Here is a 14,806-nt window from a genome sequence, read left to right on the forward strand (position 1 = left end):
TGGCCGACAAATCATGGTGCACTTGTTTCAACTTGGTTAGCTCTAAAGCTAGCTCGGTGGAGTTGCTTGTAAACGCAGCTGCTAAGTTAGCACTGAAATGAGCTGGAAAAGTTGAGCTCGCTGTCAGAATGACGGCGCACACTGATACGAGCAGAGAGAAAATAGGACCAAGTGATAACGACGTGTGACTTTTTCCACTACAATGTTTTTGGGATGCAAAAATATCACTCTTTTGAACACATAATGTTTTGGGAAGAGAAACGTTTTATTTCGCTGGGTCTAGCAAACCTGCCGGACTACTTTCAGCTTGACAAAAGCTGGACGAGAACTCTGCTCACAGGATTCTGCCAGGGGTAAGTCAGTGTGATTGCATGACACTGGTGATGGGGATGCCATACAGATTCATGTCAAAAATCCCGAACTATCCCTTTAAAGGACCATCTAAACACGATCGGGAAGGATGCGTGGATATCTTTATCTTCACATGATCGGTTTTTTGCCTTTTCTTATGGGCATATAATGTGATTGTGCACCTTTAAGGACACTTCAGTTAAACCCACAGAACAAATATTGGTTGTAAAGACATTGAAAAGCAACATGATTTACGTCCAAACGACGTCTACATTTCAGACGCCTATTATTGGACTAAAGTGGGACAAAATCAGACTGACCAACACATCCCAATTTTCAACTGGCTCTCACTAATCTAATTTCCTGGTTGGAAACCTTCCTGCTGCAGAGGAAAACTCAACCAGGTCGTCAAACACGCTGGAATGATAACAGGTCAAAACCAAATACATCCTCTCAGTCTACACAGACATGCTTTGAGGAGAAAAGCTATCTCTGATTCCACACGTCCACTACAATCCTTCTTTAAGCTGCTGCGGTCCACTAGAAGACTGATGGCCCCGCTGGCAAAAACAAGGCGCTATAAAAATTAATTTATCCCCTAGGCTACGTTGTTTCTAAACAAGGAATATCTTAAATAGACCTGCTTTGACCAGCTCAATGTTTTCTTTTAATAAGTGAATTTAATTATGTTTTTTAAATCATTTTATTAGTTCAAGTTTGTGAAAATATTGCTGTTTCTATTTTTATAGTAGTTGGTTGGTTAAAATTGTGTTTTGTGTTTGGCTGTGATTCCATCCTGGAGAGAAATATCTGCTCTGTTGCTGCCATCAACACTTTTGTTTATAGATGTTCGAGATTGGCCTGTTTTTCAGTGTAGTCCTGTTTCTCTGACTGTGACTGGCTGGATGTGCTTTCTTCATCCTCTGACATGGGAGCTGGCTCTGAGCTTGTCTGCCTGGCTGTGTGTTTCCTGGACAGGGCCGCCTGTGAAGCTGGTTTAGATTTGCCTTTTATATTTCTGCTTGTTTTTCTGTCTCTGCTTCTTTCTCCTTGAACCCCAGTCGGCCTCAGCAGATGGCCGCTCACACTAAGCCTGGTTCTGCTGGAGGTTTCCTCCTGTTAAAAGGGAGTTTTTCCTCTCCACTGTCGCTACAAGCATGCTTAGTGTGAGGGATTCCTTCAAGTCAATGAGTCGATTCAATCAACTATCCTTAGATAGAAAACTTTGAATCAATCTGACTGGATGATCTGGTGAACTGTAAAATGCCTTGAGTTGACATGTGTTGTGAATTGGTGCTATAGAAATTAAATGAATTGAAATGAATTGCTTTTTAATTTGTCTACACATTTAGGTGATGAATAGTAAAGTTCTGTTTTATTCTTTTGGAAATATCTCAAACATTTAATGTTTAGTAGAGTATTGGGACCAGAATCCACTCAACTTTCCTGTCATAAGATAGCAACCGTCAAAGGATGAAGTTATTAGACCTGAATGGTTTGCTCACTGTTTTGAAATATTTTCCTCTAAACTGTCCGGTTTAACAACTGTTTAAAGTCATTACCATGCAAACAGCCCCCAGCAATGACTTTGTTTAAAGAATTGACTGCAGCATTAGTGTTTATGGTTATGAGAGTATTATTGCTATGATGCTGTCAGCGGGAGCTGCAGGAAACTGTCTCTAATAGACGATATGTTATACTTGGATAAACTACTCCATCCTCTAAAACAGTTAAGATGATCTACTCCTTAATATAAAAATCATGTTGTTCTTTTACTGAGATGTCTTTTTTTTATTATTATTATAAATAATATTATATGCTGGAGGATCGTTTTTGTTTCTTTTTCTGTTTGTTTCAACCTTTAATTCAAAAAGCAAAGTTATCAGATCTGATACCTTGAGAAAACTGGAAGAACCAGTTCTGAAGCTTTAGGTTAGCAGGGAAGACGACCTGATTAACAAATGAATTTCTCTAATTTTTTCTGTGATTCTACCATGCAAAACATTTCACAATATATCAAAATAAGCCTTGTCTCCAACAGACACCTGTTGCATCCATACATAAGCACACCTGCAAGCCAATACAGTTAATCAAAATTTAACATTAAATTTATATAAAACCGATGACGGTACTTCAGTTGATAGAGGAACTATTTTGCCTTCCGGTGAGTCTTGATGAGGATACATAGAACAAAGTGTAATTATAAATGGTGGAACAGGAGCTATAATAGAAGAGAAACCTGTGTTCATGGACTGATTTAAAAATGGCTGCCTTACGTGCATGACTGGTCAAATTTAACAACCAGTAGAAAGAAAGGAGAACTGACAAATACGTATTGAAAATGTCATCACTTTGAAATGGTAATGTGCATTTTTTGCTTGAAGAGAAAATAACAAATGAAATTTCAACTGTGTAGAAATAATGACAATGAATTTTTTTTGGTTCAAAATTTTTTTTTGATTTTTTTTTACCCTTGAACCACCTTTTAATTTTCGGTGGCTTTTTTATTTCAATCCCAGGGATTTACTTCCATACAGAGCTTCCTCCAAATAAATTTATGAAATGGTGAAACTATGTTAGCATATTTAATATTTAGTGATGTTTTACTTCATCTTATTTATTTTATTTTGACCTCATGGTGGGCTACACCCTGACAGTGTTCCCCACACCTCACCGTTTGCCTGTTTCAATGTTTTGAAAATAGGAACCTTTTTTTAGAATATCTGATGAGAAAAAGAAAAAGGATCAACAAATTATATTTGTGCTATTTTTAATTGATTAAGAGCTTTTTGATTTGTTGTGTGGATATGATCTTAGAATTTTATCAAGGCACAAATATATAATTGATGATTAAAAAGTATAAGTACACAAGTAAAACATCATTAGAGCCATTTATGTTTCCACTCCTGCAAAAAATTTGTGTGAAAATACAAATGACTGAAATATTCAGAGCTTTATTTAATGGGAAAAAAATAAAAGAACAAAAAGTAAAGTTTACTATAGAGGAGGGCAATAAAACAGGATTAGATTGTGAGGGAAGATGTGCTGACAGTCTGCCAAAGCTAAAGATGATGGGATTATCAATGAGAAATATTCTTTGCTTTGCAGTTCTATTCTCAGACACATTCATTTTATTTGCTGCATAAATAAGCTTTTATGTGGTAGTGATGAAACTGTTACATGTTGCTATGTCTACCACAGTAGAAATTAAGTCATATTTTTGTTGTTAGTATCACAGTTTGAGAATTAAAAGAACATCATAACCTGTAGGCATACTGTGCAATTATTTACGTGTAAGATGGGTTTATTCCAGCAGAAGTAGAAAGCTAAAATCTCAGCTCCCAGCAACTACTGGCTGCACAGTGCTAAGTCAGTTAACTGGCATTAAAGGTTCATATTTGTAACAGTGGAGGCTTAACAGTTGGACGGAGGCAGACACTCCCTGTTCTAGAGCCTTGCCTCCCCTCCTGCCCCCCTACTTTCATGTTATTAAATAGTATTTACTATGAAGAGAATTTTGTTCCATTAGCATTGCAAGCTAATGAACACAACAAATTTGTAAATTAAACTATGATTTTTTTATATATTTTTTTATTTTGTACCCTTCAACCTGCCATACATATTACCACGTCTGCAAACAATAAGATGATACATTTTCACAATGTTGGATTTCCATTACAGTATGTAGTGTGCCGCTTACCTGAGTGTTGTTTTTAAATGTCTAAATTAAAACACTCTGTGTTGGGCACATTGCTTTATGCACCAGCATCATGATACAATGTACTTCATAATTTCAGTTTAAAATACATAGGAATATATTTTGCCATAATGCTCACTCCTAGTTTTGATATAATTCCCTTTTTTCTATTAGTAGTATATTAGTGTTCTAGAGTTCTCAATTTGAGTCTCTTAAACACAGAAAGCCCTCGAATAGAAAATGACGAAAAAAAGCAACTTCTTTTACATAAGGTAGATTGCCAGAGCTGCCGAAGATGTAAAATAATGATTGAAAAAGTTAAGAGAAGGATACTAATCCATGACCTCAGACACTAAACTCTCCTCCTCTTGCATGTTTCCGCAGTCCATAGCGTTCCTTGACAGTGTCGTTTCTAAGTCACCAATTTAGTGCTACTTGGTCCCAATGGAATTTCCCATTGGGAACCTACTAGCACTAAGTTACTAACTGGTTAGCAAGATGCCGACAAACCGGCCACAATCAAACTTGCTTGCAAACCTTCCGCCACAACAATCCTGCCCCCCTAATAAATTACCAATCACATATACTTTATTCACTTGTGTAGGGTTGGGCACCACTTGGGAGAATTCAGAAATGCAACCGTTGGAACAGCCGCTTCCCTACGACTTTAACGGTCCTTTCTGCTTGCCAGTTTTTTAATGGACCCCTAAACACTCAGAGAAGCAGGTCCTTAAAGGGGTCATAGAATGATTCTATAAGGTAATTGGTGCTGGTCCCTATGGTCTCTGAATAGGTGTGTAACATTGGTTGGACTGAAAATGGCATACTTGCTGTTCTATGAGCCCTAATGTAAGCCTGGTTAAGAGCCCTAGAATGAAACGAAAGGTTTTCTTCCTTTCATGGTACGCTCATAAATATTTAGATGAGCTGTGCACTGATTGGTTGGTTTACAACGAGTGAAGCTGCTGAGCAAAGACACATCACAGCAACAAGCACTCACTCAAATGAAACATCAAATTGTTGATATGGTAGGGTTACCAGACGTCTTTCCGGATATGTCCTTATTTTCAGACCTAAAAAAATGTCAGCGGGGAATTTCAAAATCGGCTGGGATTTTGGTCAACTGCAGTGCAGCATGTAGTCGAAAAAGGGAGCCAGCGGTGGATGAAGCAACCACCAAACCCGACGTGGTGATGGTAGCCCAGACAACGGCAGCCCGATGCTTCCCCCTGCCTTGCCCGGTAAGGCAGACGGGGGGGAAGGTCGGGTTTGGTCGCTTCTTCTCCTGCTGGGGCCGGTCCAGTCAAGTCAGCAGCGCCCTTTCAGAAACCCAAATCTGGTCACCCTAGATTTGCTAGCACTGCTATCAACAGCTTAGCGACAGAATCATACTTACAGCTTGTGGTTGTGATGGCCTTAAGGTCGGAACAGCCCCTAATTTCAGTAAAAGAAATTTAGCAAATCCTGCTTTGTACTGTCCAAGATTTTGAAAGCTGTCTTTGGTAAAATGCTTAGAGCAAATGAATAGCTGAGCATCAAATTTTGCAGGGATTTTCTGATAGACAAAAATAATCCATGCCTGTTGAGTCTTCTTATTCTTGGGAAGACTATGAAAATTTTCCCCTTTCTCCGTGCAGCCTGGAACACTGCATTTACGCATGTGGTTCTGGCTCATTTTCAATACAGAAACTGCCTGCTTTGTAATTCTAGGGGACGTAAACCCAACTGTAGGCTAAACAGCTAAACTGGTGTCTTACATCTATTCAAGTTCTTGGGCCTGTGAACCAGTGGGCTGGTCTGTATGTCAATTTTGAGGCATGACAAAAGTACAGGCCAGAACCAAATAAGGCGGCATCCCCTAGTTGATCTCAATTCGGTGCTTCGTTTGAATTTGCTCGTTTTATGGTAGAAGTTTAGAATTGTGAAAAGGTACGTCCATTTCACCCACTGAACTGTCTTTATTTATCTATGACAATGAAAACTCGGTTTTGCAATCTATGACTCCTTTAAGACCAGAAATGACAAACAAACTTTTAATTTAAAAATCTCCTCTCTTTGCAGGTTATCCTCATTCTGACCAAACTATACGACTTCCACATTGGCAGTGTCACCGAGAGCACCCTTTGGAGGTGAGTACAAATCATCTTTTTTTACTCCTTTAATATTTACAGGTCTGTGTTTGAAGGCTGTCATGTTCCCCAAGGAACATATGTAAAAAGAAACCTTGAATATCATCCTGCTGATGCTTAAAAGGTTTGATTCTTTTAGTTATCTAGACCCAAAAATCCATATCCTCTCTTTCCTCACTCATCTTGTTGTACAACCATGACTGTTCCCACCTTCCCTTTCCATGGTGGGAATAATCTTGTTGTGGTGTCATCCGCCTTGAGGCGGGGCAGCCGGGTGTAGGAAGCTGTTTTCCATGCGCTTGTTCTGGGATATTATCTGATGTACTCGTCTCCTTCACCCCTGCAGGAGAAAAAATAAACGCACAGCCACACACTCAGACTTGTGAGACAAAGAGAATGCTTGTATACAAAAAAATACACAAAAAAAACAGGGTAGCATAAATAGGAGTAACACGTCCCTGATGAATGGAAACTGCATCTAACCCATTTTCAGGCCTGTACTGTGTAACACAGACGGTAATTTGCTTGTTTCACTTTGGGAAGCCTGTAAACACATGACAGACTTGGAATTGCTGTGAAAAATGTGGAGCACAAAGCATGAAAAATCTCCATCAATGCATTACGTTTATTTTTTTGTTTCCATCAGTTATTGTTTCACCACAAGAACCATAATCTAAACATAATTTAATAAACAAACTCAAGTTAAGGGACTTCAAACGGAAACACATTCATAACTGTCTCTTGGAGTAATCCTTTTTTATTTGCTAACAGGCGCTGAATGTCCCCAAATTTGGTCTTCAATAATAATTCTTTAGAAAAGGAAGATGATTTGAACATTAAATTTTTTTTTTATTAAGGGTGACAAACTGAATCCTGAAGTGAAACACAAGCTTAAGTAGGGCAGTGTATGGTACTGAGCATCGACCATGTAGATCCACTTTTTTAAGATGCTATCAATCATATGTTAACATTTTTACTCTAATCAAAAGAAACATTTAAAATTTTAACTTTGATTAAACAAAATATGTAAATATATTTGTGTTTAATTAGGCATGAAGATAAAACCTTGAATTCATGACCTGTTGCTATTCTGTCTTTTTATGCAGATGATGCAGTTCAATTCGATTTTGTAATAAAGCAACAACTAACAGCAACTGTCCTCTCAGCGCACTTGAATAAAAGTTTATATACAATAAATTAAATCCAATCATCATAAATTTTAAGGTAGTTTTTTCACAATACAGTTAAATTAAGCGTATCATACCAGTTTTGTGCAAGGAAACCAGACTCAGAAGCAGAAGTCTCTGAAACTGCAGCAAATGTTTTAACAGTTGAAAGTAAAACCCTACAGAACCTGGCCATTAAGGCTACAATGAGGTTTGACCCGGGTTTTAAAGAAGATGGAGCGTACGCATTAAAGAAGTACTTTTTACGTCCATGTAAAGGCAAAGAGTTAATTGCAGCATCAGCTCTTTTAGTGGCTTCACCTGGGAGAGAATCACTGCTGAGCTAAAACTCTTAAGACAGTGATAAAATCTGCGATAATCAAACTGATTACATTCAATCACTCACAGTAATGGTTCTTATAACTACTCTTTATTTCTAAGACTGAAATGGGTTTTAGGCATTGTCCTGAAAGTAGAAAATGTGTCTGCATCATAGATTTAAACTAAGAGCTGGCTCCACTGGAGAGGAGCTCGAAAACTCAAAGATCTGCCTCTGGCTCTACTTTTAGAATCTGTGTCAACCACCAGTTAACCTGCAGTCTGGGAGGAAAGTTTTTCTTTTTTTAAATGCATAACAATCAGATGTGTGTTGATGTGTAAGAAATAGAATTGCAACTTCAATTCATTTCAGTTTATTTATATAGCGCCAATTCAAAACACATTTCATCTTAAGACACTTCACAGAGACAGTTCAACCAGATCATACAGTCAAATTGATTAAAAGAAAAGCATCAGATTGCATTGACCTGAATGCAGTCCCTCAAACCAAGCATGCTTGTAGCGAATGGGGTTCAAGGAGACAGAAGCAGACGTAGAGTAAGAACCAAAGATACAAAAGGTAACTGTGTACCAGCTCTACAGACGGCCATGTGCAGGAAACACACACAATCAGGCAGGCAAGCTCCAAGCTAGCTCCCATGTCAGAGGATGAAAGAGGGCACATAGAGTTACTCACAGTCAGAGAAACAGGACTTCGCTGAAAAACAGGCCGATCTCGAACATCTATAAACAAAGGTGTAGATGGCAGCAGCACAGATGATCATTTCTCTCAATGATGGTGTCACAGCCAAAAAAGGAACAGACCAGGTGAAGCTACTATGGTGGGAGAAAGCAGAGAGAGCATACCATCAGAAGTTGAACTAGCAAATACTGCAGAAGGAGAGTAGAAATGGAATGAAGCAGAATGATGAAAAGGGGTATGTCCTCCAGCAGTCTAAGCCTATAGCAGTATAACTATACTAGGGGTGGAACGGTTCACAAAATCCACGGTTCGGTTCACGGTTTCGTGGTCACGGTTTTCGGTTCGGTTCGGTATATGTTTATTGTTACATCGAAAGATAAAAAAAATTATAAAAATTATACAAAATTAATGAAAAATAAAAATTTATGAAATAAATGAAAAAAATCCAAAAAAATGGATGTATTCCCTAGATATAACCATAGACCAATAAATAAAAACTATTTCCATTTTTGCGTGGACTTTTTGTTACTTGCAAGAATGTGAACTGTCCCACAAAATGTAAGAAAAACTATTAGAAATTTCACTAGAGAATTTAAATTTCTGTCAATAATTGCTAGACTCAAAAATATGGACGATCAGGAGAGTCAGTGAAAAAAAAAACAGCCATTAGTTAGAAACATTTCAATCTGGACTCCACACCCAACACGGCACAGAAACTGCCCTCCTCAAAGCCACTCATAACCTCCTCATCTCCACCGTCTTCAGTCCACCAGCATCTCTGGTCCAGCATTTACATTATCCTTTTGTTTCCATTAAAAATGTTAACAAATATGCCCAGCATTATAATTAAAAACTAAAAGAAAATTATATTAATTACAGATTAAATGTCCATTTAATCTTACTGTGGGAAATAATTTTTCCCTAGTGTCCTTGTTATCTAAGACATTTTTAATAACAGCTTTTATAAGTGCAAAATCATGTTCACCTCTAGAATTGGTGTTCTTCGCTCAGTTTGAAGGGCTTTCATCAAGGAACGTGCTCCTAAAGTAACCTCTGGCTATTTTTGACATTTACATATCGTCTGCGCTTCAGTTATGATCCTGGGGCAAAAACAGAGCCATCTTTGAATGGCTACAAAGAAAATAGTTTCTCTCTAACCTGAAAGAAAGACCGAAGAGGGACTTTTTGCTGTAGATGAAATTTCTAACGCATCCTGGGTAATGATAGGGCTGTTTCATCAGAACCCCCTTCTGTCTGCATTTCTAAAATGTCTCCATACATGTCAGGAATATGAAATAAATCCTTTCAAAGCTTGTCTTCTTTTTCATTTTTTTTTTTTTTTAGATGAGGCAACTGCAAAACGTTTGGGGAAAAAAAAAAGATCCCACATTTAGTGCAGCAGCTGAAGTCTCTTTACTTTGATGAACCTTGTAGTCCCTGTTGCACTGTCTCCCCCAGACATGTCCCCCATCATAACCACCACAGATGGCTGAGAGGGAACATAATGTAGCCTGCGGGAGAATTAAAAACCTACCACAATGTTAATGGAATAGAGCTGGGGTGAACTTCTCTTTAGAATAGCTGGATTAACCAGAACATGACATTCATCTGGATTCATGGATCAGTGTTGCCACATTATGGCATCTGCAAGTCATGGTGCTAAACAAAAAACTGACAAGAGGTCGAAACTGCTTAGGAAGTTAGGATAAAAAATGCTGTAGTCTGACATTGGATAGAGAAAAACTTTTTATATCTACCATCCAGAAAACTAAATCTGGGAAACATTTGTGTATAAAGAAAATATACATTTGCTTGCTTTGCTCAGGAGTCATGCCTTTATTTTTGAAGAAGTGTATGCAATGTATGTTTTATTTTAAAAATATAAATGTTCTGAAAAGTCTAAACAACATAATACAGCATAATTTTTAATATACTTTTTGTCACATTTAACAATCAGCAATGTGTCTTATCATTACTTCCACTTCAAAATTAGATATGCTTTAAATTCTAGGTTAAGAAGAGCTTAAAACAACCTAAATGCCATTTGACAAAACACTTCAGGGCAGGACCAGGGCAAATTTATTCTGTCTTTGTATGTTCTGTTAAAAGGACTGCCAGAGTAAGCCCTCATCCACAGGGACTCCTTCATCTGTGCGTCCTCCGTTCTGTCGCTAATAGAAGCCTTTCTGGTCAGTGTTGTATTTCCTTCCAGCATAACGGACAGCTTGTTCGATTGTATCTCATTGTTAAATTGCACAGCTCAGTCTTTCTTACAACAAACGACCTGCCTTCAGGATGGAAAATTATTGTTTTCTACTTTAAGTCACAAAAAAAAATATGAAATAAAAGCAAATGTAGGTAAACATAAATGGAGAACCCACCCACTGAGCACAAATTGGTTAAAAAAGACATTGAAAAGACATGATTTACGTCCAAACAACGTCTACATTTGTTTGAAAAGTGAAAGGTGGAATGCAGATCGTTGAAAATACCAGTTTTCAATGGTTTTTTAACAATATCATGTATATCAGCTCATGAAAACTCTGAAGCAACAACGCAGTGTGGGATTGTGTAAATTTACAGCAGTCAAACGCAATACCCTGAAAAAACTGCTCTGCTAATGGTAGCCTCCTTCATTTATGATGTAGGTTCCAGTTCAATTAGACCTAACCAAGTCATCTACTCAGCATGCATTGTGAAAAAATGGCAACCTCCATTAGGGGGAAAATTTAACAAAGGATATATAAACTTTAAAGTCGTAAATCATATTTAAATGTCAAATCTGGCTTAAACATGTATATAAATGTACTCTTTATCAAACATATGATATTTTCCCAAAATTTAGAAAATTTCTATTTAAAAAAAAAAATCCTGTCTAAAAATCTGTTTTTTTTTTTCCCCCTTATTTTATGCCGCCCAGTTAGTTATATGTGAGCTTGTCAACCGCAATCTGCAGGGTTCGTACGGTTGCTGGAAATCCTTGAAAATGCTTGAATTCTGACGTTGTGTTTTCAAGGTTTGAAAAGTGCTTATATTTTGGATGAAATGCTTGAAAATGCTTGAAATTGTAACTATTTCTTTCGCAGCAAATACCTATCTAACTGAATCGTGTGTTTATTAAATGGAGAAATAAAATGTTGGAGAGCCTGAAAATGAAACCTGCTCGCTTATGTGTGACTGCGATCTGCCAGTCTATTTCCATGTGTGACTCCGCCCCCATGAAACCAATACGGCACCATGCCGGGAGGTTGTCGTTTCAATGAACGTTGGCTGGAAGATGAAAAATACAAATTATGGATTAAACGGGGACAAACCCCACGAGTTGCCTCTTGTAAAGTCTGCAAAAAAAGATGTGCAGGTTTTCACAATGGGCGAGTCTGTTCTCTCGAGTCACATGAAGAGTAAATCATAGACTTAAGTAAGCCAACTGAAGTAGCCTAGTACATGTTAACGTTAGTGCCTATTGGTTTACGCTAGTAACTGCTAGCTAGGAATTCACAGGCTAAGTTACTGAGTGACTGAGAGTACGGTGTGATAATGTAATGTTTGCATTGCAGTGTTTCCCGCAGCACTATCTCACGGTACCTTCTCGCCAACGTTCCAAAAACAAAACAAAAAAAAAACGAAGTTTTAATTCATTGCCAGGTCCAGACCTTAAAACGGCATTGATAACTTTACGGCTGATAATACTGAACTGCGACACCCTCTGGTTGGTTAGGTTGTGCTCTGACAAATTAAGGTAGGATTTAGTTTTATGTATTCATTTTGAAGCCCCCCCCGACATTGATCTGCGCAAAACTGGTTCCGTAAGGTGCTGGAAAAAGTGTTAAAATGGATCTTGAAAGTGCTTGAAAAGTGCTTGATTTTGACTTTGGAAAAGGTGTACGAACCCTGAATCTGTCAATCAACATTTTCGGTCATAGCCTCTTGATTCATATATCGCAGCTAATATACACAACGGTTGAAATAAGAATCCTCACAGAGTAGTGGTGACCGTTACAGGTTTGCAGTTGGAGAGCGAATTGTTGGCCGTTTCACAATTCACAAGAACGCGAGTATGGACTCTTCTTCTGTAGAAGAACACAGAAAAACATGGATTTGGGGAGAACGGGACCAATCAGAACAAATAAGGGTTAATTGGAAGAGAAGCGCACTAATGACATCACCACACGCTCGGCTAGTCTGAAGCTGCATTTTACCTGCCGTTATTAATAGTCTCCGGATGATAATAATAAATTCTGACTTTTTCCATTTAGTGGGGGAATGATAATTAACACAATTAGATAAAGACATATCAAATGAACATTTAGCCTAATAAAAAAAATATCGCCATGATAGCTAGCAGTCCTTCACACACGGCTATGCCGAGATAGGGCCGCTGCAGATGGGATAATATTAGCCCTGGCTGTCGTTACCCTCGAATGTCCTCTCATCTTCGGAACATTTTTTTTAAATTACGCATTGATTTGGTAAATGGCCCATATATTGACGCTTAAAAGTATAAAGTTCTCGCCTCAAATTATCTTAAAACATACTTTTATTGATCAACGGCAACAGAAAAGAGAACTTTTAACTTTACTTTTAACTTAACTTTTACTCTGAGCTCTGTGAGCGCTCCATTGAAAGGAGACGTTATGTTATTAGGAAAATTACGTGTTTGAATAATTGCTGAAGCCTTTATATCTGTAGTTCCAAATGGATTTTAGAAACATAGGCTTTTATAGGTTCTCTCATCCTATTTCTGTCTCATCACATTTAACCAGGCATTAGAACCTTGTTGGTCTGAAGGAATACCTGAGTCATGAAGTTCTCACAGATGCATAAACAGAATAACAGCCTTATCATCTGGGTTCTTTTAAACATCAGGAAGGTAAACAAAAGAAAAAAAAAACAGGAGTCATATGAAGCCCTCCAATACTGTCAGATTTAAATCCGCCATGACAGCTGATCTCTTTGGGGAAGATGCAATCAGGTGAACAGACTAATCTATAGTGCGAGAGGAGGAACCTTCACTGCTCTTGAAGATCATTATTATTGGCAGCCCTCCCAGCACTGTCACTCAGGCACAAACCTGCAGTGAGAGGAGCAGCTGTCCATCCAAGCCTGACTTGGCAGTGTCTGAATAGAGGCATGCACTCCAGCTTCCAAAGTGCTGTAATATTTATACCATTAACTTGAGCCTGCTTTATCTAAAGAGAAAGAATCGGTTTGAGGAATGAGGTTTCAAACTGTGATTACAGCACAGATAGCGTCTGAAAAGTGTTTGAGTAGAATGTTTATCACTTCAACAGAAATGCATCCCAAATGGCACGTCCAATGCTACCTTCTTTCAAAGGTCAATGCTGTGGCAACACCTCAAAGTATTTACCAGTCAGTCTGTCGGCTTTAATGAACATCCTGACCTTAAACAATGGAGGCTGATCAGTTAGACCCAGCATAATTTCCAAAGAATTCACAATGTTTAAGCGTTGGAGAAGCAGGAGAGCTTTTCATTGCTGACTACTAATCAACTCTGCGAAAACAGTTTGTCTTCAAAGTTGCTCAGCTTCTCTCATCCGGCCTCTAGAGCATCGGTTCGGTGTGAGGAAAACATTTATTAAAGATGACGAGCCTAAAACTCATTTGCAGGTATTCAGGCGCGATGCAAATTAATGCCAACAACAAAGTCAAGATGCACCCTCCCCCCGCCCTCCTTTTATGCCTGAACTTGACACATTCGATACTTGTTCTTTATGCAAAACAAGCGCATGCTGCAGTTGTTTTCTCTGCTTTATGTTGTGCTTACTGAAGTCTTCTCCTCTAGTGTGACTGAACAACTGATGTCGAAAGTTTTCTGGGGGAATTGAAGTTATATTTCTTCTGTTACTTGCAGAAAAGTTGAACAAAAACATCAATTACACACAAAAAAAAGCCCCAGATTTAAATCAAATGTACATAAGGTCAGGAATGCAAATTTTGTAACTAGTGCCCGATAAAATGAAGAATCAGTGTCAAACAAAGTGAGTTTATTTGAATTTACATTTTGTTTTTGTTTATTTGTGTTGTTTTAATGTGAAACACATTTTTATGGGACTCAAATGTATGTTCCTTATCTTTCTGCATCCTATCAAAACTCTTTTTATGACATTCAATCGACTTTATAAGAAATAAAAAACCTGTGAAGTGAAATGTATTTCATTATTGTTGCAGGCCAAGAAACATTTTTTAAAATGAAAATTTGAAATAATAATGTTCGGTAAATGGAAATTTGAAAAATGCAATCAGGAAATCAAACTTTGAAAAATCTCTTTATCAGAATAAGGTTTGAGACTGACTCTGCTTTTTTCTCAGATTTCTTTTCATATTTACTTTTTTTCCTTTTTCTAATTATATATTTTTGTCTTTTTTTTTTTCCAATTGTTATTATTTCCAAAGGAAAAAAAAGTTTTTTTTTCAAATGTCT

The 14,806-nt window shown here is 37.7% G+C and overlaps 1 protein-coding gene across 1 annotated transcript in view; it reads left to right on the forward strand.

The window, feature by feature from the left end:
* The window catches only part of LOC107086972 (VPS10 domain-containing receptor SorCS3-like), a 384,596-nt gene that overhangs the window by 141,121 nt on the left and 228,669 nt on the right, over positions 1 to 14,806 (forward strand). Inside the window, exon 2 of the mRNA XM_015378290.1 lies at positions 6,110 to 6,177. Within this exon, the coding sequence (XP_015233776.1) occupies positions 6,110 to 6,177 (68 nt within the window). The remainder of the gene's footprint in view (positions 1 to 6,109; positions 6,178 to 14,806) is intronic.

Source organism: Cyprinodon variegatus, unplaced genomic scaffold (assembly GCF_000732505.1).
Source record: "Cyprinodon variegatus isolate N-32 unplaced genomic scaffold, C_variegatus-1.0 Scaffold169, whole genome shotgun sequence".
Classification (NCBI taxonomy): domain Eukaryota; kingdom Metazoa; phylum Chordata; class Actinopteri; order Cyprinodontiformes; family Cyprinodontidae; genus Cyprinodon; species Cyprinodon variegatus.